The sequence below is a fragment of the Gymnodraco acuticeps genome, unplaced genomic scaffold (genome assembly GCF_902827175.1).
Source record: "Gymnodraco acuticeps unplaced genomic scaffold, fGymAcu1.1, whole genome shotgun sequence".
Classification (NCBI taxonomy): Eukaryota; Metazoa; Chordata; class Actinopteri; order Perciformes; family Bathydraconidae; genus Gymnodraco; species Gymnodraco acuticeps.
The window spans coordinates 1,597,406-1,622,059 of record NW_022991180.1 but is presented as its reverse complement, the minus strand read 5'-3'; the positions used below and the strand labels follow the sequence as shown (position 1 = coordinate 1,622,059).

At 41.3% G+C, this 24,654-nt stretch overlaps 3 protein-coding genes across 6 annotated transcripts in view; 1 reads left to right on the top strand and 2 right to left on the bottom strand.

Annotated features, from left to right (window-relative positions):
- camkmt (calmodulin-lysine N-methyltransferase) overlaps positions 1-7,786 on the bottom strand; it is a 102,880-nt gene extending 95,094 nt beyond the window's left edge. The window contains exons 1-4 of one of the 3 annotated variants that reach the window (XM_034237940.1): positions 7,729-7,786; positions 7,428-7,596; positions 4,869-5,047; positions 4,370-4,434 (exon numbers count right to left, since the gene is read on the bottom strand). In XM_034237940.1, coding sequence (XP_034093831.1) covers positions 4,370-4,434; positions 4,869-5,047; positions 7,428-7,568 — 385 coding nt within the window. In that variant the 5' untranslated portion in view covers positions 7,569-7,596; positions 7,729-7,786. Of the gene's footprint in view, positions 1-4,369; positions 4,435-4,868; positions 5,048-7,427 lie in introns of all 3 variants that reach the window. The other 2 variants (XM_034237939.1, XM_034237938.1) reach the window with 2 other exon arrangements.
- Positions 7,787-7,911: 125 nt separating this feature from the next.
- On the top strand, positions 7,912-16,908 carry prepl (prolyl endopeptidase like). Of its 2 annotated transcripts, none has more exons than XR_004571268.1 (15): positions 7,912-8,274; positions 9,683-9,811; positions 10,029-10,095; positions 10,358-10,529; positions 10,655-10,746; positions 10,840-10,966; positions 11,509-11,725; positions 12,075-12,266; positions 12,503-12,715; positions 12,968-13,143; positions 13,510-13,726; positions 13,854-14,003; positions 14,171-14,301; positions 15,413-15,501; positions 15,778-16,908. XR_004571268.1 is itself a non-coding variant. In XM_034238104.1 (15 exons), the coding sequence occupies exons 1-15, from the start codon at positions 8,143-8,145 to the stop codon at positions 15,853-15,855; spliced, it is 2,178 nt and encodes a 725-aa protein (XP_034093995.1). In that variant the 5' UTR covers positions 7,912-8,142; the 3' UTR covers positions 15,856-16,908. The 2 variants fall into 2 exon arrangements, 1 of the variants encoding a protein (XP_034093995.1); XM_034238104.1 differs by having other exon boundaries at positions 14,175-14,301.
- On the bottom strand, positions 16,043-24,400 carry slc3a1 (solute carrier family 3 member 1). Its single transcript, XM_034238105.1, has 10 exons — positions 24,013-24,400; positions 23,134-23,313; positions 22,871-23,016; positions 22,382-22,507; positions 21,888-22,007; positions 18,106-18,230; positions 17,518-17,719; positions 17,197-17,379; positions 16,575-16,700; positions 16,043-16,474 (listed from the first exon to the last, which is right to left on the bottom strand). The coding sequence occupies exons 1-10, from the start codon at positions 24,398-24,400 to the stop codon at positions 16,043-16,045; spliced, it is 2,028 nt and encodes a 675-aa protein (XP_034093996.1).
- Positions 24,401-24,654: the final 254 nt, after the last annotated feature.

Here is a 24,654-nt window from a genome sequence, read left to right as displayed (position 1 = left end):
AAAGGAGCAACAATATAATAATTATAATAAGAATAATGTCCTAACACCAAATTAACGTCATACAAACTAAGTCCAGATATATTTGTATATGCTTAGAGTACTAATTTATCAAAACAATTCAAAGTTTGAGCGACAGGTTTTTTTAATAACAGAAGAAGATAAAACATGTTTACCACTTAAATACCTACAAATCAAATATATAGTTTTTCTACATATACTACTGATTTAAAAGATGGTCTCCCACTGTGAGTATGACATACAATATGATCAGAGTTTATATTGATAATGTTCTGATTTATAGATCCCCTTGGCATTAAAGCCTTCATTTAGTTTATCGATTGTATTGTTTTACTTTTATTTATTTTATTTGTGCCCAATTAAGTATTTCTGTACGAATACAAACACTGTGTTACATTACAGCCTGATATACAACACGTTACATTCTACATTGAACCAAATCTTTTTTCAAAATAAATAAAGGCACAATAGGCTTGGGCATAAGTGACGTTAAATCCCAAATATTTAAAAGTCTTTTAATTGATATGATGTCATCTCTAACATACGCTCTCCATTTGCTAAAACATCTTCATTGAGACTCATTGGCCGCTCCTCTGGTCTTCCAATGAAACCATTGACTCCAGCTTATCGTCACCTTACGAAACAACATATTGTTCACATATATGCACAGTGGTGGCACAAGCACAATAGCCGGCAGAGCGAGTCATGCTGAGAGGGGATAGCAATTTTAAGCTGAGTCCACACATTTTAGAGGCAGTGGGCTAATCCGGCCAGGCTTTTTAGCCCGCTATTCAGGAGGACAAGGACCCCTAGGATTTGGGCTTGTCCACACCTCAGGGGTAGGGGGGATTATCAAGATAACAGGAAAGGTGGAGAGGGTGGGATGGTGGGCAAAGGGAATATGTGTTCATTAGCAAGACTGTGTGGATTGTTTGCAAGTATGAGTGTGTGGCTCTATATCTTAGTGAGGGGTAAAGGTAAGTAGTTGTGGGTATGTTTGTGTATTTAGAGGGGTTTCTCCCTGACTCCCATCCCAAAAAATATACCCCAGAGCTCTGACAGGGTCACCTCTGGGCCTTTCAAAGCCTCCTCTCAACCAATCCTAATTGATCTCACGCATTACTAGTCCCAAACATGGAATGGAGAACAGGAGGGAGATGGCTGGCTCATTGTTCGACGAACGAGGTCCCGTTGCTAGTGGCTCTCTCCACACACACACACACACACACACACACACACACACACACACACACACACACACACACACACACACACACACACACACACACACACACACACACAGCACACCACAGCACACACACACACACACACACACCACACACACACACACACACACAACACACACACACCACACCACACACACACACACACACACACACACACACTACACACACACACACACACACACACATCACACCACACACACACACACACACACCACAACACACACACACACACACACACACACACACACACACACACACACACACACACCACACACACACACACACCCACACCACACACAACCACAACAACACACACACACACACACACCCACACACACACACCCACACACACACACACACCCACACACAACACACACACACACACACACACACACACACACACCACCTCTGGCATGCCCACCCATCTCCCCTTCTACCCCTTTTCTCCTCTCCCCACCTTTATGCTCTCATCTCCGGCTGTGCTAATCCACCGGCCAAGTCAGGAACTCAGTTACCCATCTGGCCGAGCACGACTCCAGCTGGGAGGAAGAGATGGGATGGGTGAAGAAAAAAGAGGAGAGAATGGTAAGAGGGGTGGAATGGGAAAGAGGGATGAAGGGTTATACTGTAAGTCAAGAGAGGGGAAAAGAAATGAGGGAAGAGAGAAGTCACTATTAGAGGACGAAGAGGAAGAAAGACAGGGAAGGAGAAATGCAAATCACAAACACAGTGAAGGTTGCTAGAGTGCCACAAGGCAAAAACATGATGACCTCTCCATTTTCTCTCTACAAAGGAAAAGGTATTGATCCTATTGTCTCCTTGAAGAGAATAGGGATTATCCGTTCTAGCAGGTTGGAATGAGAGCTGCCACTGAGCTCTGTCATGACTTATATAGTCTGATCCCAGTGTGCAATGAAGTAGCCTCTGGCCATGACCTTCACCTCTGACCCCGAGTCCTATGGAGCCATCTGGCTGGTTAGCACTAACCCATGACCTTTGTCCTAACCCAACACATGCCTGTGAAGGTGGACCTGCACAGAGAAAAGTATTAAACAACTTCATATACATTATATCATCAAAGAAGCAGCTCTATTAATGCATATGTTGTTGTTTCTAATGATACTGAGCATTGTTTCAATATTTGATATGGCTGAGGTGTAATCAAAAGACACATTTTAATTAACTTGACTATAAAGATGTATTGTATGGCTTTGAATGCAACTTACAAATGCATTCAGCTGCCACTTTATTTGGTCAACCTGGACAATCTAATGCAACAGCTCTGCCACAAATGATACCTTCATGAAGTATATTAAGTTCAGTTGTTGTTCATATTTGTAGGATGTAGTTTGCAGTGGTATTGTACTGCACAACATTATTTTGAGAGTTCCTTGTTATTACTATCAATATACATAAGAGACAGAATATTACAAACATAGACCTCATGCTAAACATACAAATGTAACCTATGAGTGTCAAAAGAAACGTTATAGGCATCACAAACGTAAACTTCAGGTGAGAAACGTTGTATTGGATTTCAATAATAATAAATGATTTGGGTTTAAAGTAGCTACTGATAGTTAATGAGAGGAATACACATGCGATTAACATGAAATGTGCATGCTTATAAGTCATTTTAAAGGAGTTTAATCTCATAAACAATCCAAATGCTTGTAGCTGACCGAACTGATTCACTCAGGTAAACAGCAGTCATGCATGTCTGATTGAAATAGCTCTACAAAAGGAATAGCAATAACTGAATAGAGCAGAATACAACCCAACTCAACCAGAAGTTGAGCTAAATGCCTCAGAGAAACTTGACAGAATGAAGGTGAGACCAAGGCTCTTGTGTTTCAGGTGATCATATTCCACTTCATATCATAAAGCATTTGCAAACCCCTGTTTGAGTCAGGCTCTTACCTTTCTCCCAAACCACTCATCACTGTCGACTGAGAAAATAAGAAGACGGAAGCCCACTTTCCTTCTCAAGGACATTTGAAGGTAGTTGGGAGGAATGAGCATACATGATAAATTGCATCGGAAGCCACACAAGAGACGTACTACCATTCAAAGAGATGGAATCAAACCACCCGCATCAAACCATCAATCAAACACTAGCAGCACACAGCATGAGGCTAACCCAGAGTTTGAGCGTGTGTGTGTGTGTGTGTGTGTGTGTGTGTGTGTGTGTGTGTGTGTGTGTGTGTGTGTGTGTGTGTGTGTGTGTGTGTGTGTGTGTGTGTGTGGTGTGTGTGTGTGTGTGTGTGTGTGTGTGTGTGTGTGTGTGTGTGTGTGTGTGTGTGTGTGTGTGTGGTGTCAGGATGGGATAAAAGTGAGTGCAGGTCAAACAAACTGTGTGAAAGTAATAAAATACTTACTCGACCATATTCAAAACACAATGCAAATAAGTCCTGTTTCTCGCTTGAGGCCAGGAAAAGGCTAGTCACTGTGACCTTTTTACCTGTGCTGGATTATGGTGATTTGTTATATATGAATGCACCTGCCAATTACCTGAGCAAGTTAGATGCTGCGTATCACAGTGCACTGAGATTTTTGACAAATTGTAAAGCACTTACGCATCACTGTACCCTGTATACCAAGGCGGTTATGCCATCACTTACTGTACGGAGGCTCACTGGTACTTTTTCATTTACAAAGCCATGTTGGATAAACTACCATCTTATATCTGCTCCCTGATCTCTCTGCGAATTGAAAGTACTTATTGCCTGAGATCGCATGCTGTGGTTTTATTAAATGTGCCAAGTGCTAGGACTGTCTTAGGGAAGAAAGCTTTTAGATGTGCAGCTCCACTAACATGGAACAGTCTGCAAAAAGAATGGGAAATTACCAAGCTAGTACCACTACATGTTTTTAAAGCTCGGTTGGATGCTACAAAATCAGATGCTGTTGGTACCTGTACTTGTGGTTAAATATGTAAATTGTAATCCCTGTACATTTTGCTGTTCTGTTGTTTATGTCTTCTTGTGGAACCTACTGCTGCAGGTCTCCCTTGAAAAAGAGATCATTGATCTCAATGGGATTTTACCTGGATAAATAAAGGTTTTGAATTGAATTGATAGTAGTAAGATAAAGTAGGTACTTACAGACATTGCCGGTGTTGTCAAAACTGTTGAGCACTTCGTTAACTCGGATAGGCCCCATGTTGTCCCTGAAACAGACAAATAAAGAGGATTACACAGCGGCATGGGTGAATACTATTGTTGTTTAAATACATTATAACAGGAAGGAAATTAACAAGATAAGTCAGCATGCATTTCTTTTCAAATCTCAATTGGATTGAATAAGAGTTTGGAAAATAAAAAAGCAACATTGAGACAAATAAAGTTTAATTCAACAGCATTTTAATCACCATATCAAAAAGTGTTGTTTAGGTAATGACTTAATAACATCATCTCTTGTATGGTTTGTCCTTGTAGATACTTTGCTCTTCTGTCCTTAATGGTAAAAGCAACACCACACGTTATGAACCTGCAACGTGTTAAGTCCTGTGTTATCATGAAACGACCCCTTGTTTGGTCGTTGTGCTTCATCTGTGCCAGTATGAAACTAGAGCCTTATATGGATCCATTCATGTGTGTGTACCTGAGCAAGGCACTGTACTCGGGAAAGAAGACACTTCTGTACTCCACCCACTGGTCGTCTGAGGTATCACTGGGGTCTTGAGTCAGAAGCCTCTTCCTGCTGAAAAGGTCAAACGTTGCAAACCTGCGGACAGACACCTGTTTGACCTCTGGAGCGTCCGTCTGCTTCTGACGCAACACCTGCGTGGAAATATAGGAAAGTTAATAGATTTCAATTTCCTCAAAATAGCACATCTCTCACTGGAACATTTATCGTATTCAATTTGCTGTAAAGTCTCAACATTTGTTTTAATGTGTTGGCAGCGTGAGGTTTCATACAAGAAATCCTTTAGAAGACCATACTTTATAATGGATATTTTAAATAAATGCTACATTTCAAATGTTCCATAACAACATCATGTTATCCTGAACCTTAACTAATGTTAAATATGGTTTGTCTGTGTCGCTGTCTATACTTAAACATAATGTATTTCATTTATTTAATCGTTTATTTGGCAGGGACAATGCACAGTAATGAACACTTAAATCATTCAAATGTGTCAATCGTAACAGGGACAGATTTAGCTTTGAGCTCATTTCCATCTGCAGTCCCTCACATAAAACATTTAAGAAGTTTACATTTTACAAACATAGCAAAAACAAAATACATGATATGCAAAAGGTGCAAAAGAGCAAGAGCAGCATACACAAGTATTTATGACATGGTAATACAATATAGCAGCAGACATAAAGTGCAAGAGGAGATACCCCTGTGTTAAAGTGCATTTAGCGGTGATTGCACGGATGTTTGTTTCTCAACCATTCTTTGAGTTGACCTTTGAAGCTATTGAGAGTGGGACAATCCCGTGTCTCAGTTGGGAGGCTATTCCAGAGTGAGCTGCCTTTAATGGAGAGGACATTTTGTCCAAAAGTGGTCCGTCTGCGGTGGACTTCACAGTCTCCTCTGGTTTCTGACCTAGTGCAGCGTCCAGTTTGTTTTTTGTGGATGAATTCCCCTAAAAGGGAGGGGGGGGCCAGTCCATGTAAACATTTATAAATAAAGCACATACTTTTAAAAGACTTACAATTGTCAAAGCTCAAGAAATTGTGTTTTTCAAGGATGGTACAGTGGTGGTATGAATGTGGCTGTCTGTCAAACACCTCGATAGCTCTCTTGTACAGCTGTTCTATTGGTTTCAGGTTTGTGGCACAAACAAACGACCAGTTTGTAAAACAGTATTCAATGTGGGATAGAATCATGCAGTGGAGGTATGACTTTGCAGCATTGACAGTTAAGAAAGGTCTAATTTGTTTAACATTTTGCAAGTTGGATTTAATAGTATTGGATACTTTCTTAATATGTTTCTTAAAAGTCAAGTTTGAGTCCAGTATGACTCCAAGATACTTGAAGTGGGGGACTAGTTCTATTTCTGCTCCGTTTAAAAACACGTTGGATCCTTCGATGTTGACTGGTCGTTTACTGAACATCATGCATACTGTTTTTTTACGTTTAACTGTAAGCAAATGTTGTTCAGCCAGTGTTGAACCTTGTCCAAAGCATTTGAGAGACAGGATGAGATCAGTATGATTGTACATCTTTTCATCCTGAACGTAATTCATTACATTAGATAAGTCCTATTTACAGTGTCTATCTATCTATGCATTTTGGTGGAGTCCATATTGCGCCAGGAGGAAGAAACGCAGAATGCAAGGTGGCCCCATTACAGGGAGCTTTTCTTGGCAGCAGAGTGCAACGTCTGTATAATGCCCATCTATGGCAGAAAGTATAAACTCTACTTTAACAGCTCCCCTGTGAGAGAAGTGAGGGAAACTCTTACTGGTGACAAAGTAACTGGAATATGTTGTTATTACATTACTTGATGATAAAGTTACAGTCAGGTTAAACGTCAAGTTATGTCCAATGTCATAGCAGATCAGAGTACCAATGAATCAAATGCTTAATAAACAGAATGCTATCATACCGTAACAGACTGAAACAGGTATATTACAGTGCATAAGCTATGCCCTTGTGCACATTTCACAAAGCTTAGGCTATACAAATATGCTAATTGAACTACACATTACAATAGTCATTGTAAGCTAATAAAAAAGAGGGGAAACATGACAAGGAGAAACAGTGTGTTCCCATCACCATTATTAGAGATATTCAAACGTAGAACAAATATTTAAAGATGTTGAACAAATTGTAGGCTATGTGCAATAAAGACACACTCTTGCAATACTGTGCAATAATCACCTTTATAGATATAGAAACACATATAATGTTATAAATGTCCCAACATGTTTATAATATCTCAGCACCTAATATGTCACTCAGTTCTTCCAATTGCTTCTCCTCGTTGTTAGCCAGGGATGTGTACTTGTGTTTCTTTATGTTGATTGTATTATTACTAATGTGTGCTTTTTTCTCTAAATGTAATAAGTTGGCTTATTCTTTATTATGGCATGCCTTTTTTTAACCTGCTATGCCACTTTTTGCTGTAACACTGTGCATGTCCCCGCGGTTGGAATAATAAAGGAATTCTGATTCTGCTTTGTTTTGAAGCTAACAATAGCCTACCTGTCTCAGCAGAGTCCACCTGGCCTTCGCCACATCAGTAGCACCACAGATCGGTGAATTAGCTGCTTCTTCATTAATATTTTTCCTCAAAGGCGACGCCGGCTTGGTTTTTTCTGCAGTGTCGATGCAGTCCCTCTCCATTTTATCCAACCGGTGGGCGTAAATAAATCTGCAAACAAATGTAATCACTGTAGGGCTGTCACAGTTACCGGTATATATAAGGTTATACAAAAATTAAGGCTTTTTTTATGGTAACTACACCAACGCACAACTGCTCGCAGATATGCCTGGCTGAAATCACCTGTTACACCCACAATGGATACATGCTACTTCCGTACACTTTTGGCATTCGAGACATGGCAATAGACTATCGATAGAATCGTGCTGAATTGTCAGTTCTAAACTGCCAGGGGATTATCTCAATTTGATTACTTCAGCCTAGCGTTGCTCGCTACGTCATCCACAGCGGGCTTTGTTTAGGAAATCAGGCACGTGTATAGAATTTGCTTTCTGCTGTCAACAGAGGACGTTTCATTTATTTATCGAAACAATACATTATTCAGGTGGAAATACAACGCTTATTTGTCATGCGAAGTGTGTTTTACTGTCGTCATGACTGACATACATTTACCAGGCAGTGATATTAAGCTACTTTGACCCATAAAACCACAGCGTTCATGTGTAAACTAAGCTAATTTAACCTTATTTATTTGTAATGGCTGTCCTCTCTTCTTTGCTGTGTTCACCTGCTCGTTACATTTCACCATTTCGGTTACGATTATGGGATTTCTCTCCTTGCAAAAGGAGAACATGGCTCTTCTTGTCCATCCAACGCTGTTACTCATCGGTAAGGGTAATTCGTTTGGGTATTTATATGTATTGAGAGCACATAGGCACAGGAAAACACACGAGCACAATGACATCACATATGCATAGTTAAAAGCCTTTTAAAACAACTATTAACATGCAACAGAAACAAAAACACATACTTAAGCAAGGATAAAAGCTTTAAATAACAAAAGCTAGTTATGGTTAAAATGCTGTTTTTGTTTTGGGTAGGTGTACTGTTAGATTACCAGTGTGATGGAAGAAGTACTCAAATCTTATACCTAAATACCTGCATCTGTGAGAAATACTCATTACTAGTCTCAAATAAAAGTATGGTATGCTTGTGTAAACATACAAAAGCAAAAGCATTAATTTAAAATATAAAATGTGACCCATTTGATAGCAATTTCATAATTACTATTACATGCTAATGTGTTCATCTCTTCAGTGTTGCAGTTATTGAAGAAGTGTAGCTAATTTACTTAATATAATATATATAATAATAACATATAATAATGTGTGTCATCATAATTCAGAAACTGGCAAGAAAGGTGTATAAATACCATTAATTAACTATTGCTCTCATGTGAATGTGTGTAGACTAAAAAAAAAGCACAATATTTACCTCTGAGATGTGCTGTAGTAGAAGTGTAAAGTAGTAGCACCAAATGGATGTGCTCAAGTAAAGTACCAGAACTGGAGATGACTGTCTGTTAAAGCTATCCTGTAGATAACGTGAAGTCATTCATTATTCAAAAGTAACGGTGTCTTTTCACCAGGCTAACAAAACAGGTCTTGTACAGAGCGCAGGCTGAAACTGAGCCCTGTGGATGGGGATCACTGCACTCACACGGAAATGAGCTTCAGGGAAATGGAAACATGAACACATTAGAAATAAAGCCCAAAGCCTTTAACATGTTTTCAATTAGTATGTTCCAATACTTTACTCTTATAGGATACATTTTGGATAGATTTGAGCACAGAGTAAATCACCATTTTTGTTGAATAAAAATGTCATGACATCATCCTAACGAATCACCACTTTTCCTATCTTTACAACATACTGTTTTACTGTATTTTTACAAAAGACACATTATATCACAAGTGGAGATTTTTGGAAATCATACAGTTGAATTAACACATATATATATACATTAGTATATACATATGCCATTAATAACTGTAATATATACCTGGCTGCTAAATCCTAAGAACTGTTACAGGATTTGTATTTAAAAAAAAAAAAAAAAACATTTTTTTTATTATATCATAATTTAGTACTTTTTTTAACATATGTAACATTAAGCTGTCTGTGGCTCTTTCCTGCTGTGACGATGCAAATGTCCCCTCTGTGGGACTAATAATGGTATTCTGATTCTGATAAGTAGGCTTCATATCACTAACACCCACACGTTGTTTTATTTTAGGACAATTCAAACTCACCAGATCATCATCGCAGCTCTGGACTCGAGAGGTACAAGGACTTACAGAAGTATTTCAACAGGAGACTGAAGGCAGCACACCACAGGTTCTCCCACATACCTGATCACTCATTGGTAAGGGCTGCACTTTGCCTTGGGATTTTAAACTATTTGAATATAATCTCAGTGTTAATCACAGCAGCATTCACACTTGTGTTGCCAGAAACACAGAGTATACATCCTGTGTGGGATTAGTAGGATCCACAGAATCATATTATTCTCATTAGCTGTTGAGGCATTTGTGAAATTCTAATTCTTTTTTTACAATTCACTGTGATTTGCATTGACACAGGTCTGTGGCCATAACCATGTGTATTTCATTGAGGGGGATGGGATCTACAGAGTGGACCAAAGACAAAGTAAGCAGAAAATATGAAGTTGTAAAGCCAGAAGCTTGAGATCAGAGACCTGTAATCATATTGCATTCTGAAGACTAAAGTAACTCATAGACACTTGAATGGGAAATGTTATAAAGAGGACTGAAATTAACCAAAAACTAAAACATTACCTGCAGTTCCTTTTATTAATAAAACCCTATTCACTGCACCTGCAATTTATTAGCATTCCTTTGTAAGGAATCCCTCTTCTGTGAATGACTCAGTTTCCTCGCCCTGTTTGTAGGTGACCCAGAACCAGAGCAGGTGCTACATCTAGGACAAGTCTCTAGGCAGGAGGAGAAGACAGGTCTTATTAATGAAGAAAGGATTCAGTGGATTGTCCAGAGAATACGTCTGTCCCCTCAGGAGAAGCATCTTGCTGCCGCACTAAAAACTACTGACACAGAAGAGCCTAGGTGAAAAGATTCATATAAGCATGCAGAATGTTCTTTTATTTGGCAGTAATGGGTTTTTTATTGTCAAAATGTAAACTGTTAAACTTACTGAATGAATTAATGGATGATTGTGCTGTGACGTCCAGGTGTGTGGTTGTGAGGCTTCGAAAGAGAAACTCTCCTCCTCCTCCTGATCCCCAACACATTGTACTCACACTGGACAAAGTCTTCAGCTTTGGTATGTTTTGAATAGTTTGACCTTGGAGAAATATAATAGTAGTATAAGTGTACTGGCTAATATATAATGTTGTATTTGTCTACATGAGTAAAGAGTGGGCCACAGACGATGTCCTGTTCTACACAACTCTGGAGGCTCTGCGCTGCAGTAAAGTGTTTCGATTGGACCTGACCTCCAAAGAAAGTAGGATCTCTTCTGTGTTTGAGGAAACACATCCTGAGTAAGTAGAAGTAATGCTGCGTACCATTTACATTGGAAGTCAGGGGTCAGAACTGGGAGTGACGTCACATTCGAGTTGACAGTGTTTCAGTAGCACAAGTCGGAAAAAGGGCCCAGCAGGAAAGTTGTTCGCCTTGTTTACAGCTTTAACAGTCACCTAAGCTTTATTTTGTATTTTACAGATATAAAAATCCTAGCAACATATCCACCGATAGAAGATGATCCGAACCATACTGTATGTACAGTTGATGACACAAATAATACAGACGAGCTAAAAATCTTATATTATCAAAGTGTTCTCTTAATGTTCATATGCAGAGACTCCATTTTGACCGCTGATCTTGGATGATCTCGGGTATGGCGAGGTATCTCCGAGTTTCCAAGTAGGCACCAATCTGACCTCAAGGGGCGTTCCAGTTAAAATGTCCGACTGGGAACTTAGATATTCCCTCTTCCCAGTACAACTTGAACGCACCATAAGGTCACATCTAAGCTGTGTCTGCTCCCACACCGTCTCTAATTCATACATGGACCTCTCCACAGTGTGTTTGTGGAGGTCGCTCTTTCCAGAGACCGACAGATGCTGAGCATCAACGGCAACAGCAGGAGCAGCTCAGAGGTTCTGCTAATTGATGGAACGACTTCCCATCTAGAGCCTTTCCTGGTTCAGTCACGGCAGCCGGACCTCCTGTACCATGTGGAGCACTGGAGAGAGTCTCTGGTTATACTGGCTAATACAGGGCCTGGGAAAGAATATCAGGTTAGCGTTTGTACAATACTCTTACAAACACACACTGGAATACGATATGTAGACGAATAGTTTCATAAGCTAAAATGATTTTAAAAGTTTTTATACTTTGGCCCCCTTCAGGGTTCGTACAAGTGCTTTATTTTCCTGTTAAAGTATAAAGTATCAATCGAGAAGTGATAACTAAGGCTTCAAGTGTTTAGACATTTTGGTTTGGATACCTATTAAGTTGTTTTTAAGGGCTTGTATGTTTTTGCTGCAAGTCAATGTGTATAATCCTTAATGATTATGTTGTGGTAAATCACAGCAAAATACATTTGGAAGGAGATAATTATGCTAATTCATATTTTATGTTTCCTAGGTGTTGCAGTCCCCTCTCTCAAAGCCCTCCATGGCCTCCTGGGTGCCTTTGTTTGCCCCTTACTCCGGCACTGTTATCAAAGACATGGACGTGATCGGAGACCACTGTGTGTTGGTGGCTAGAACAGCAGCCGGTGGACTCGTTCTTATCGTAGTCTCGCTGACCAATCCCAAGGAGGCATACACTGTACAGGTCAGTGTGACCGGAAAACTAGATTATAATATTTTTTTTCTTTCTTTGCAGGTTTGACGTTATACTAACTTGCTGGCATGCTTGCTATTATTCATAAAACTATCCTTTACCAAATTGCTTGTTAAGATGCTTAAATGTAAAAGGATATCTTTCACACATCAACATATACACAATACAAAACATATACAGTTGGCCATTTGTATTCATATTGATTGTATGCATTAATCTCTCCCTAGCTCCCCTCCTGGGCCTGTACCATCCAAACGAAGAAACCAGGCATGGGAGACCGAGGCAGTGTGTTGGAGTTCTTGATTTCATCTCCAGTCCACACCCCAATGCCGTACAGTCTGTCCCCTGAAGATGGGCTACTTTTATCAGGCTTCAAAGATGGTTCCTCCCCAGGGGCCCAGGGCAGAATTACCACCACCCGCTTAGAGGCCTGCAACCAAGTGAGAACACTTGACACATAAGACGCATGCACACACACTGAAACAGTATCGGCTGTGGGGAGGCTCATCATCTCCGTGCTAAGACTCAAGTGTCTACTGGTAAAGCTCTTTTGGCAACCAGCCACCAGTAGAACACTGTCATGCACACACACACAGCTAAGACCTGGAAGTGCAGATCTGATATATGCAAAACAAATTATCAAGAGCTGTTTCGAGATCATTTAACATTTTGAAATGTCTCCCTGCCTGTAGGATGGTACCTTGGTGCCAGTGACCCTGTTTCACTCAGGACCTGTGGGGGGTTTGAGACAGGCTCCTCTACTCGTCCATGTCTACGGAGCTTATGGCAGAGATCTCAACATGGAGTTCTGCCCAGAGAAAAGGCTTCTGCTAGAGCAAGGCTGGACTCTGGCCTTCTGCCACATCAGGTAGTGTATTACTCTGTAGCAGCCCGCAACGGGGACATCTACATTATTATCTCTGCAGAAGTATAGTGCAGATAAAGTAAAGAGAATAGACTTGCATATAAAAATATAAAAAACTATGCACATGTTATTAATAATTAAAAAAACAAGTTAAAACAAACAGAAGAAAAGTGACCATAGATGTATATATAGTATTAGTTAGTATTACAGACTAACCTGTTTAGCTCAGCAGGTTATCTGGTAATAAGAAGCATGCTTTATGTAAGTGTAACTGTGGCTAGTAAGTGCTAGAAATAGTCTGTGAGGGAAAATACACTCTGGAATTGTGCGTTAAAGTGAATCTGTGTTATTTCCCTTTGCCCCTCCTAGAGGTGGAGGAGAGCGAGGTCTCTTCTGGCACCGACAGGCTGGTGTTGAGGGGAAGCAGAGAGGAGTGGAGGACCTGCGAGCCTGTCTCCGTCACCTCTTCTCTTCAGGAGTCTCCTCTCCTTCTCTCACCGCCCTCACAGCCTGCAGCGCGGGGGCTGTGGCCGTGGGAGCGCTGTGTAACACACACACACACATGATGCGAGCTGTCACACTGCAGGTAACATGTTAAATCATCAGAGACGGGCTGTGGTTGTGTGCAACTGTCTTGGAGTGTGTAGATTTTAGTGTTACTTTTTTTTAAATTGATTACACACATCCAAAGCCATCTCTTCTACTGTGTTCAGGCTCCTTTCCTGGATGTGTTGGGAACAATGGAGGACCCCAGCCTGCCTCTAACTTTGGAGGATAGAGAAGAATGGGGGGACCCAGTTGGAAACCCAGAACATAGACTCATCATCTCCTCCTACTGTCCCCTTCACAACATAACCCCTCAGGTACAGGAGAAAAAAAAGTTTAGCCTCAGAGTTACATTTGCCCTATAGGTAAAACAATTTAAATTCCCACATTTTGGTCCAATGTGAACATAAATGAAAATTGTTGATCCAAAACCCTTTAAATACAGCAAGTTAACCATCTTTTTGAATTTGTGTTATTATATGAGCTAGTGTTACCCATCGATGCTGCTGACGGCCTACAGCGGTGATGCCAGGGTTCCTCTGGCAGGTGTCCTCAAATACACCGAGCTGCTAAAAAAGGCCATCCATACACACTTCACCTTGAATCCAAAATCAGGTATGTGCACACACACTGTCCACACATGCTATCACAACACTTATTTTCCTGATGCATGTGTGCAGCCGTATTGCATATATGTGTGTGTTGTGTTTGTGCATTCTCACTTGTATTTGTAGGTGTAATTTGTGCATCATCAGATGTTTTAACGGTTCAGGGTCAGCTCCCAACAGTAGTGTCAGTGTGGATGTCTGGAGAGGCGGCAGAAACTTAAGCAATGCCTGGGGAAGCTGCCAACAGCATCTGAAGTTCATGACCAAAGTATAGCATAGGTCACCTTGGGGGGTGGGGGGTGTGTGTGTGTGTGTGTGTGTGTGTGTGTGTGTGTGTGTGTGTGTGTGTGTGTGTGTGTGTGTGTGTGTGTGTGTGTGTGTGGTGTGTGTGTGTGTGTGTGTGTGTGTGTGTGTGTGTGTGTGTGTGTGTGTGTGTGTGTGTGTGTGTGTGTGTGTTAATTGCTCTCATTTCCCCATAGACAGGCTCTTTCTCCCTCTCACTTATAATCTGCCTTCCCCACATTGGTGGTACTCCTCTTTACACCCCTCTCTCTCTCTAGCACCGCCTCCACGCTTCTTGTTCCAAATGCACACATTATCTCTCTCACTTTCCTGTTGTTCATACACACATACACCAGGCGGCTTAAGTGTCTGTGTATGTGTGTGTATATGTCTCTCTAATCTGTCTCCCTCTGTTCTCCGGAGTCTTTGATAAAGTGCTGATGGCATAGACACATGCAGGAGGGGGGGCAGACCCATTAGCATGGTAAAGAGATAGTGTATCTGAGCAAGAGATTAGACGCCTCAGACTGGGAGCTGTCAAGGTCAAGACCGCACTTGTGAAACAGCCCGTACCACTGAGACCAGGCTGGGAGGGATAATATGGTGGGGGGAAGAGGGAGGGCAATATCAGATGGGATCACGAATGAATGAAAGGAGTGTAAAGACATTTCCAATAGAGGGGTTGATTTGGGGAAACTGGACAGAGAGAAAAGGGGAGCAGAGAAAGTGGGTGTATAATAAAATGTGACAAAAAAAGGCAAAGAGGATGTTACAAATCTTCTCTCCCCCCTGTTCTGCCTTTGACCTCCGTCTTTCTGTCTTATCCGTTTTTTAAGAATATGAACCAGCACCAAACATAGTTCTGAATATCCAACCTGGAGAAAATCACCTCGGACCAGAAGACTTTGAGCTGATGCTGGAGGAGGTAATGCATTCACATCATCATTTGTGTATCTGCCCTGTAATAAAGTTTTTAGTATTTGTACATTTCAAGATGTCCTTCTCTCACATCGTTACAATCCATTTAAAAAGTCAGTTTACCCAAATCCAAAAATAATCTTAACTGTGCCAGAGTTAATTAGTATGTTTTCCATTTTGAATTCAGCCCAACTCTATCCTCACATTTTGAACAATAACATTTGTTTTATCAGATAAGTTGCTAGGTACAAACTGTGAAATGTGTCTTTTCTCCTGGACACAGGAAGCCCTCAGGCTAGCATTCCTTTACACAGAGCTGGGCCTGGAGCCTCCTCGGCCCCAACGCAAGAGGAGGAGATAACACTGCTATCAGGAGCCAGGAATCAAACAAATACCATTACTACAACAACTCTGATGACACTTACTGCCTAATCTTTAACAACACCAATGAAAGAGAAGACAACAGTGGATGTATCTGCAATCCTCTTTATTACACGCTATGAATCCCTTACAGAGGAGACCCCAAAGAAGAATCTTGATGATGCGTTTTAGCATTTATAAAGTATGTCCACGGCACTTAAATAGCAGGCCTTCTCGGAGACGTAGCACTGGTCAGGGTGGGTGGGGTTAAACCGGGTGTGGGTGGAGTACTGGATAAGCAAACCCTCTCCTACCTCTGTGGGGATGTGAGACTTTTGTAACACCTTGCCGCTGTTGACTTGTTTTGTGCTCATCAGCACCTTCAGCTGGTCCGGTAGCTCCCTGATCGAGGAGAGGTCTGTGATGGCAGATTCTTTACCAAAGTTTAGCACCATGAGGAAAGCTCGGCCCAGCCCTTCTAGCTCTCTGAGGTAAGAGAAGACGTTAGCGTCGGCGTGGACGTAGCAGAACCAGCCGCGGTGCAGGGGCAGCTCCGACTGACGCAGGGTGCTCAGGAAACGGTACTGAGCCAGGACAGAACCTGGCTCTTTCTTCTGGACCTAGAGGAGAACGATTGGCAAGAAGACACATGGTGTAAAAGAAAATTATCGTGAGCAAGCTCTGGCCAGATGTTTCTCCAGAGATTAAAGAGTTCTGTACCTCCACATTGACGCTACTGTAGTCAGGATGAACAGGCAACCAGGTGATGTTGCTTTTGGTGTTAAAGCCTGCGTTTATGTCATCACTCCACTGCATAGGGGAGCGCTGGGGGTCCCGACTGGCACTCTGCAGCAAGAGGAATCAGTTTAGCACATCAGCTTCTAGTGACAATAAATATATGTATCTATATGAAAATATAAATCAAATCAAAAACCTGCAATAAATCCTACCATCGTTGAAATCGTTACACAGAGGCAGTGATTTAACTTATTGGCTTTTTCCAGGCTGTTTGTTATGTTGAAGAGATTTATATTAAAGTTGAAGTCCACACACATTTTTTCCCTATCATATTTTTATAGATTTGATTTAGATTGAAAAGATTTAACATTGTCATTGCACCGAGTACAAGTAATAAGACAACGAAATGCAGTTATTCAATTATAATATAAATCTATATATACATGTGACTGATAAAAACAAACTGATGTATTAACACTATGAAGTATTATAAGGAGGTATACACATTATCAACAGCAGTATATAAATATACAGTATAATACAGACACTATCAACAGTATAGAAGTGAACGAGAGTATTTTAACCAAGTTTGCTCAGTACTGACGGAGTTGTATTTTCCGGCAGGGTCCAGTATCTGACTGTCTGTGACATGTATGTTCTCCATGCCGATCTCCTCTCCGTAGTAGGTGGTGGGGGTGCCCGGGAGGGTCAGCAGCAGCATGTTGATGACACGAACGTAGATCTGACCAGCACTGGAGGCAATTCGAGACCTATCATGGTTCCCGACCTGATTGCAGTAGAGGTGGAAGAAATACAAGAGAAGGTGGAGAGATGGTGAAAAAAGTTAAGGAGGAAGATGGCAGGGTGAGGTGGGTATGTTTGAGTAATGGAAGAGAAAGCCGATGTGAAAAGACTCCTGACTCACCACCCAGTTTGGCCATTGTCCCTTGGGCATGTTGCCCATCCACAAGTGGACCAGATGTTTAACCCACATGCCGCTTGGGTTCTGAGGAAGGTCCAGCAAGTAGAAGTTAAAGGGGAAGTCACTTTCTTTCACCTGCGGGGTGCCATAGTACATCATGGTCTTCTCCACCTCGTGGTAATCATACGACTCTGTCACCATGAACCTGGAGAGGAGCAGGAACTTGTGTTTGAGGACGTGCAATCTGATCCTCCGCCACACTGAACATTAGTATAATTCAACACTCGATTTTCTTCACCTTGAACTTTGCTGAACTCTTGTAACTAAAATAGAAATTTGTTTCAAAAAAAGTGCTGGTACTAACAGTTCTTTAAACATACAGTATCTGTAAGCAGATTGAAACACAGTTTACACTCATTGTCAAAAATGCTTCGACATAAATGTGACACAGTAGAATACACAAGACTGTTTCAAAATAAATGATGAGCTGTTTGAACCTATATCATCATCATCATCATACGTATGTAGTAGCACATTGAGTAGTCACCAGTCCCTGTTCGTCCAATAGATGTACTGTTTTGTGTCCCACACCTGTATCTGCCTGGCTCCCGGCTGTAGATGTCCATCTCCGCCCTCCACTCCCTCAGCATGTCATGCAGGCCCAGCTGACTGGTGGTGTAGTCGTGGTAGAGGTCCCACTCTGTGGTCACATCCTCCTGTTGTGAATATAAACAAACATGAGGTAATGTGGCTATTATTGGATTTCAGGCTCTCAAGGATTACTAAGAGTTATGGTTAGGTTTTGCATTTGGTTTAGGGCACTTGTGCCATTCATAGCAAAGCTTACACCCTGAGATCATCAACTATAATAGATCAAGAGAACCCAACTGTATGTTCCACTTCCCATTAGGAGTTAGGAGAGTTCCCCTTGAAATATGTTCCTTTATCAGTCTAAAGCACAGGGTCCAGTTGAAGGGCAGGTCAGTGGGAAAAAACAGATAAAGGTCAAGTTACACAGATATTTGGTTTCAATAAAGTACTACTGAGTACTGATGTGTTTAAGGAGAGTTCAAAAAAGTTCAGGAATTAAACCGCTCAAGCCTGCTTCCTTCCTAAAAGCCTTCTTCAGGAACAGTGACTCCTAAGAAATAAAACCTAATGTGTATGCATTTGTATTAGTAAGAAACTCAAACATGACTATTACCAGACTTATTTACTGAAGCAGTGCTGCCACAGGAGTTAAATATCTAGTCCTACAGAAAAAAGTAGTTTATATATATATATATAGAATATGTTTAGTCTAGGTTTCATATACCTTAATATTATCTTATATCAAAATGTCTAGGGCCACTGAAATACAAAGAAAATATATGACACTATTGTGACTGAACACAATGTGAAGGACTGTTAGATAAGAAATAAAATCATAAATAATGACCCTTCAGCCGACGGACAGTGAAGCAAGTGAAGTTGATCTGAATTTAAAGCTATACCAGCAATAAACTACTAAAACAATCCTGATAACAGATAGCTGCTCAGTTATGATCTGCTGAATCACATCATAATCATGTGGTAAAACTCTCAATTTGCCACACAGCTGTGACTCTTTATTGCAGTGTTGTGGTTCCTGTGTAGCGCCCAACAGTGACTCTTGTTTTGTTCAATATGATGTGCAGCTTGGCATGGGTTGTTCAAAATGAGCACAGCCAACAGCAGTGGTGGAATAAAACAAAGTACATTTACTAAAGTATTTTACTTAAGTTGTTTTCTCGCCATACTTGTATTTATCTTGGGTATTTTATCCCTTGTCTTCCAATTACCGGCAGTGGCTCAGTCAGTAGGGGCTTGGACTGTAAGCCGTAGGGTCGCCGGTTCAAGTCCCCGACCAGACCTACAAATGGAGTGTGGACTGCTACTTGGAGAGGTCCCAGTTCACCTCCTGCCCTGCCGTGTTGCCCTTGAGCAAGGCACCGGACAACCCCCTTCCCCCCCCCCACTCCCATTGCTCCCCGGGCGCTGTACAATAGCTGCCCACTGCTCCTAGTATAGACTCCTGGTACTAGGATGGGTTAAAACAGGGGTGTCAAACTCAATTTCATCGCGGGCCACATTCGCATAAAGGTTGCACTCAAAGGGCCGGTTGTAACTGTAGAGGAAACTTCTGTGTAGCTATGCAGTGGGAGTCACCGACTCAGGAAGGAGACACGGGAAGAGCAGTAGCTTTGATGTCAAACACATGATGGTTTATTTGGAGTTAACGGCCGGAGGATTCACATCACAAGTCCAAGAGTCAGAGGTTCTGACTTCACGGTAGAGTTGCCACGTCAATTCTGAAGAACTCTACCCCAGACCCATGTATTTAGCTAGTTCAGAGAGCATCATCAACATGCTGCATAACAAGATAGAATGATAACACCTCTATCAGCTGACGCCAACAGGCAGGAACAGGGAGACAAAACACTGAGAGCACAGCAGCCAAGGTTACAGGTGCCTGTGCTCAGTCAGGACAGATTGAACTGATACACTGGGTCAAAGTTATGGGCCTTGGAAAATATTCCACAACAGTAACTATATAAATATATAATATATATATATATACAATAATGTATTATATTACATTATTGCCTCTGAATTGGATTATTATCGGATTGGATAATAACTTAGTAATTAACAAGGTCTGAAAGCAGAAGTCCAGGGCAAATAATTGCATGTCTCTTCAGTGCGCATGTCACAAAACAAGATGCATTGTGGGACATGTAGTTTATGGGCAACCTGCTTCTGTAAAGTGGCATGTAACCGTATAATAAACGTATTATATTCTTTGCAAGCTCTTGCGGGGCCACATAAAATGAAGTCGCGGGCCGGATTTGGCCCCCGGGCCTTGAGTTTGAGACCCCTGGGTTAAAAGCAGAGAACACATTTCACTGTGTGTGCTGTGTGCTCTGCATGTGTGACCATTAAAGAGGGTTTCATCCCTCCAAATATTAAATTAAAAAAATATATATATTAATACACTTTGAAGGCAAATAATTTTTTCTCCAATACATTTATTTAACATTCATAGTTGCTAGCTTCTTTGTAGATATCAAAACATATATCTGCCTTTATGGTATGATGCAGTAGTGTACTTCTATAATGTTATTATAATGGCTCAACATTGACAAACTATAATATTAAAATGATATGACGTAAAAGAAAAATATATATATATTCTATAACACTGTGAAAAGAGCCATTCTGCCTAATGAGTACTTTAACGTTTCATATTGAAGTACATTTAGCTTCTTATACTTTTTTTTGTTAGGACTTTTACTTTTAAAAGTAAGTATTTTAGACTGTTGTTTTGCTTTTTTAAGTAAAGGATTACTTCTACCATGGCTGGTCAACAGTCAGTAGACAAGTCAGTCTCAGTGTTAAAGTAAATCCCAATGATTTGCTAATCCACCAAAATATGCCTCTAATCTTTCCTCTGGGAGAAATACCTTCAATCTCCATGACAGAAAAAACACTTTCTTAGTGAGCTCTGCATGAATCATGAACCCTGTGAAAACCAAGTGCAGTATTTTCTCAAGAAGGGCACATGATGAACCTGAGATAACTGAAGGATACATCATGTACAGTGTGAGCTCTCCCACTCAGCGCTTCACTAGGTTTGTTCTTCCTGCTACACAGCAAAGTACTTCTATAGTAGAGCTGCTTTTATCCCATAGATCTGGGCTCTGATGTCACGTTATAAAATTCAGCAATACAAAATCTGAATATCACTGAATAACTGAGTGTTACAACAGAGATTAACTAAAACTGAACTTTGAGTTCAAAGGGAGAAGAACTGCCAGCTGGTAAGAGCACAAAAGACCAGTGGCAAAAGTAAAATGGAAACATAAAAATACCTTACTGACTAAACAAACCTTGTGGAAATTGTTACTGAAAATGACAACTTGTGACCGTCTAAAAACATATATGGGCTGGTATTGGCTTTTAAAGAACATTGTCAAATGTATTAATTAATTAATTAATTAATGTTTGAAGATTATTTTCCAAAGTGATGACTACAACTTTATTGGATTCAAAAACTCTTCACCCTTAGATGTCAGTTACTGAATTTAAATCTTATATAAGCTCGGCCTAGCGTGGGGTTAAATGTGTTACCCATGCTCTGTCATCTGATATGGATCAATTTCAGCCGGCAGATCAGACAGACGTTACCATGTTTGGGGCCGCGTCGAGTCAATGTGAGAACAAACAGCTGAGAGAACTAAGCCGGTGGACATCGCTGCCTGTCACCAACAGAGTGTCCTACAGAGGGAACGCTGGTAGACTGAAGTGAAGCCCAGGAGGTTAGATGTTATGAGGGGCTAAAGGGTGACACTCACAGGAGGTTGTTTGGGGTCCACCTGTGGTTCATTCCTCAAGTGTTCGGCCTCCAGGATGTGTTTCACAGCGTCCATCCGGAACCCGTCCACTCCCTTCCCCAGCCAGAAATGGATAATATCCTAGAAAACAATCATATATACAAATTGTATTAAATCTACTGAAGTGCTGAAGGTATTTGATTATTGTTAAATTGTTGCATTGTACACTAACTAAGCAAGCACAATATGCACACAGGAACGCTCTACCATTGCTTTTGCTGCAGGCAGTTAAATCACAATTGTTAACTAGTTTCAGTTAATGTGTGATCAGTTGGCCATTACACATTATTGCTACAGATTACACAAGTTTGTGGATACCTTAACGATCATGGGTCAACACTGACTAAGATTTGAGTATGAGAGACAATATTTGAGTCACAGAAAGTGGTTGAAGAAATGAGTCAATAGTGCAGATCATGTATGTGAGAGAGCAGTGTGTGGTCATGTAATCTTACGATGATCTCTTGGCGGACATGTGGGTTTCTGAAGTTCAGATCTGGTTGTTCTTTAAGGAACTGGTGCAGGTAGCATTGTCCTCTCAAGTCATCATAAGTCCATGACGAGTTCCCAAAAATACTCACCTGAGAGAGAAGGAGGTAGTCAGAGATTAGTGTTAGGAAGTGTAGGCATTACAAATTGCCATCTACTAACTATATCGTTTTTTTTGCTCCAAATAATCTGTTTGATAATTCTTATCATGACAAATGGTGTAGAGCTGCAACGATTTTGTGTGTAATTATTCATTATATGCGTTAAAAATGGCAGGAAATGCTGTTTTCAACCCTTCAAATGAGGAAATGTTGAGATACACATTGTATACTTCACCTAAACAAGACAATTAAGTATATCCCCCTGGACTTTGAGAAACTGGAAGAGACATTTCACTATTTTCTGACATTTTAAAAGACCTAACATTTCAAATGTCAGTGCAAATCAGTACCAACCCAGTTATTGGGCTTTGGAGCAGTTGCATTGCAGTCGGTCCAGACGTAGTAATCCTTGTAGTGAGGATCTCCAGTCCGGCTCAAGTTGAACCAGCGGTGTCGGTCACTGGTGTGATTGGGAATGAAATCCATGATCAGCTTCAGACCTAATGGAAACAGAGAGCCACAGACATGCTACCATAAAAACGAGACATGTGGTGATCCCATAGACTTTGATCCACCATCAGAACTCTACATACACACAGGAAATTAAGAGCACACACCTTTGTTGTGCATTTCAGCCAGGAGCTCTTCAAAGTCGAGCATGGTCCCAAAGAGAGGGTCGATGGCCCGGAAATCTTCCACATCGTAGCCGAAGTCCTTCATGGGAGAGCGGTAGAAAGGACTGATCCACACTGACTTGATGTTCAGGTACTCAAAGTGATGCAGCTGCTCCTGAATTCCTGTTAAAGACCAGAATCACTACAATGAGGAATACTGGGCTACTTGGTCCAGAGGATGCTTACACACAGTCAGCATCCATGGGTCAACTTCATATAATGCTAACACTTTATTTTGAATTGGGTTATTTATCACTGCTTTCACACAATTCATTTAATTGTAGGCCCTTTTCAAAAAACTTCTTAAGGAGAAACACCATTTATTTTATTAAATTAAGATGTTTTGTCATTGTGACAATAAACCTCTTTTAAGTTGTTTTCATTGGTTAGTCAATGGGTATTGGTGGAAGCTATTTTTCAGAAGATTTGTTTATGAATTGTGCATTGAAATAGTAAACTGTCAATATATAAATCAGCACACATTATAATATAATATTATAGGTAAAGCTACCCATAAGGGTATAAAGCCTGAACATGGGCCAATCTGCATAAAGTGTTTACTTTTGATACTTATATTTGAATGATAATACTTCTAAGGACCTATAAGGACTTTTACTTGTATCAGAGTATTACTACACTCTGGTACTTCTACTTTTACTCAAGTACAAGATCTGAGTAGGCTACTTGGAGGGGCCATGGATGTAAAAATATGGACCCCTTTACATCCATGCTTTTGGGACGCTAACTTCCGGGTCAGCCTACAAACAAACGTCATCACTTCACCCCTCTGTAGTACAGCACTATGCGGAGTCTTCTTCTCACCTTTCAGGTCTCCCACCCCATCCCCGTCGGAGTCCCTGAAGGAGCAGGGGTACACCTGGTACACCGGGGAGGCCTGCCACCAGCTGAGGCATCGCGGGGACAGCGCGATGACCGTGACGGTGAGAGCCACCAGAGCCAGGGTGCAGGCCACAATCAGCCAGAAGAGGATCTCCCGGGGCACGCGATACCGGGCCTGGGAGGAGTACAGCAGCAGCACCTCCTTCGGCATACCGGCGTACGGCTTGATCTGCGTGTACTCCTCCGCCAGGTCCTGGTTCCTCTCCCCGGGGTCCGCCGAGGACCCCCCGTCTTCTGCATCCTGGTACCCCGGGTTAATGGTGCACTCATCCAGCTCCATGCTGCCACCGCTGGCTTTTCTTAGAGTCATCTAAAGATTCCTTAAGACCGGAAAACACGCTGCTTTTCTTCAGGAAGACCGAGTGACTGAAAGAGCCCAAGATATACTGCACTTAGAGGGTCAGAGTACACACACTGACACACAGACCTCTCTGTATCTCTCTCTCTCTCTCTCTCTCACACACACACACACACACACACACACACACACACACACACACACACACACACACACACACACACACACACACACACACACACACACACACACACACACACACACAC

What these genes read in the sequence shown, in the direction of transcription:
- prepl (XM_034238104.1), top strand. Translation starts at nt 8,143, where the DNA reads ATGGCTGTCCTCTCTTCTTTGCTGTGTTCACCTGCTCGTTACATTTCA. An exon ending in TCCAACGCTGTTACTCATCG is followed by an intron (nt 8,275 to 9,682) that starts GTAAGGGTAATT and finishes GTTTTATTTTAG; the next exon opens with GACAATTCAAACTCACCAGA. An exon ending in CTGGCCTTCTGCCACATCAG is followed by an intron (nt 13,144 to 13,509) that starts GTAGTGTATTAC and finishes TGCCCCTCCTAG; the next exon opens with AGGTGGAGGAGAGCGAGGTC.
- slc3a1 (XM_034238105.1), bottom strand. Translation starts at nt 24,400, where the DNA reads ATGACTCTAAGAAAAGCCAGCGGTGGCAGCATGGAGCTGGATGAGTGC. An exon ending in ATGTCCGCCAAGAGATCATC is followed by an intron (nt 22,008 to 22,381) that starts GTAAGATTACAT and finishes ATTGTTTTCTAG; the next exon opens with GATATTATCCATTTCTGGCT. An exon ending in ACAGTAGCGTCAATGTGGAG is followed by an intron (nt 16,475 to 16,574) that starts GTACAGAACTCT and finishes GTTCTCCTCTAG; the next exon opens with GTCCAGAAGAAAGAGCCAGG.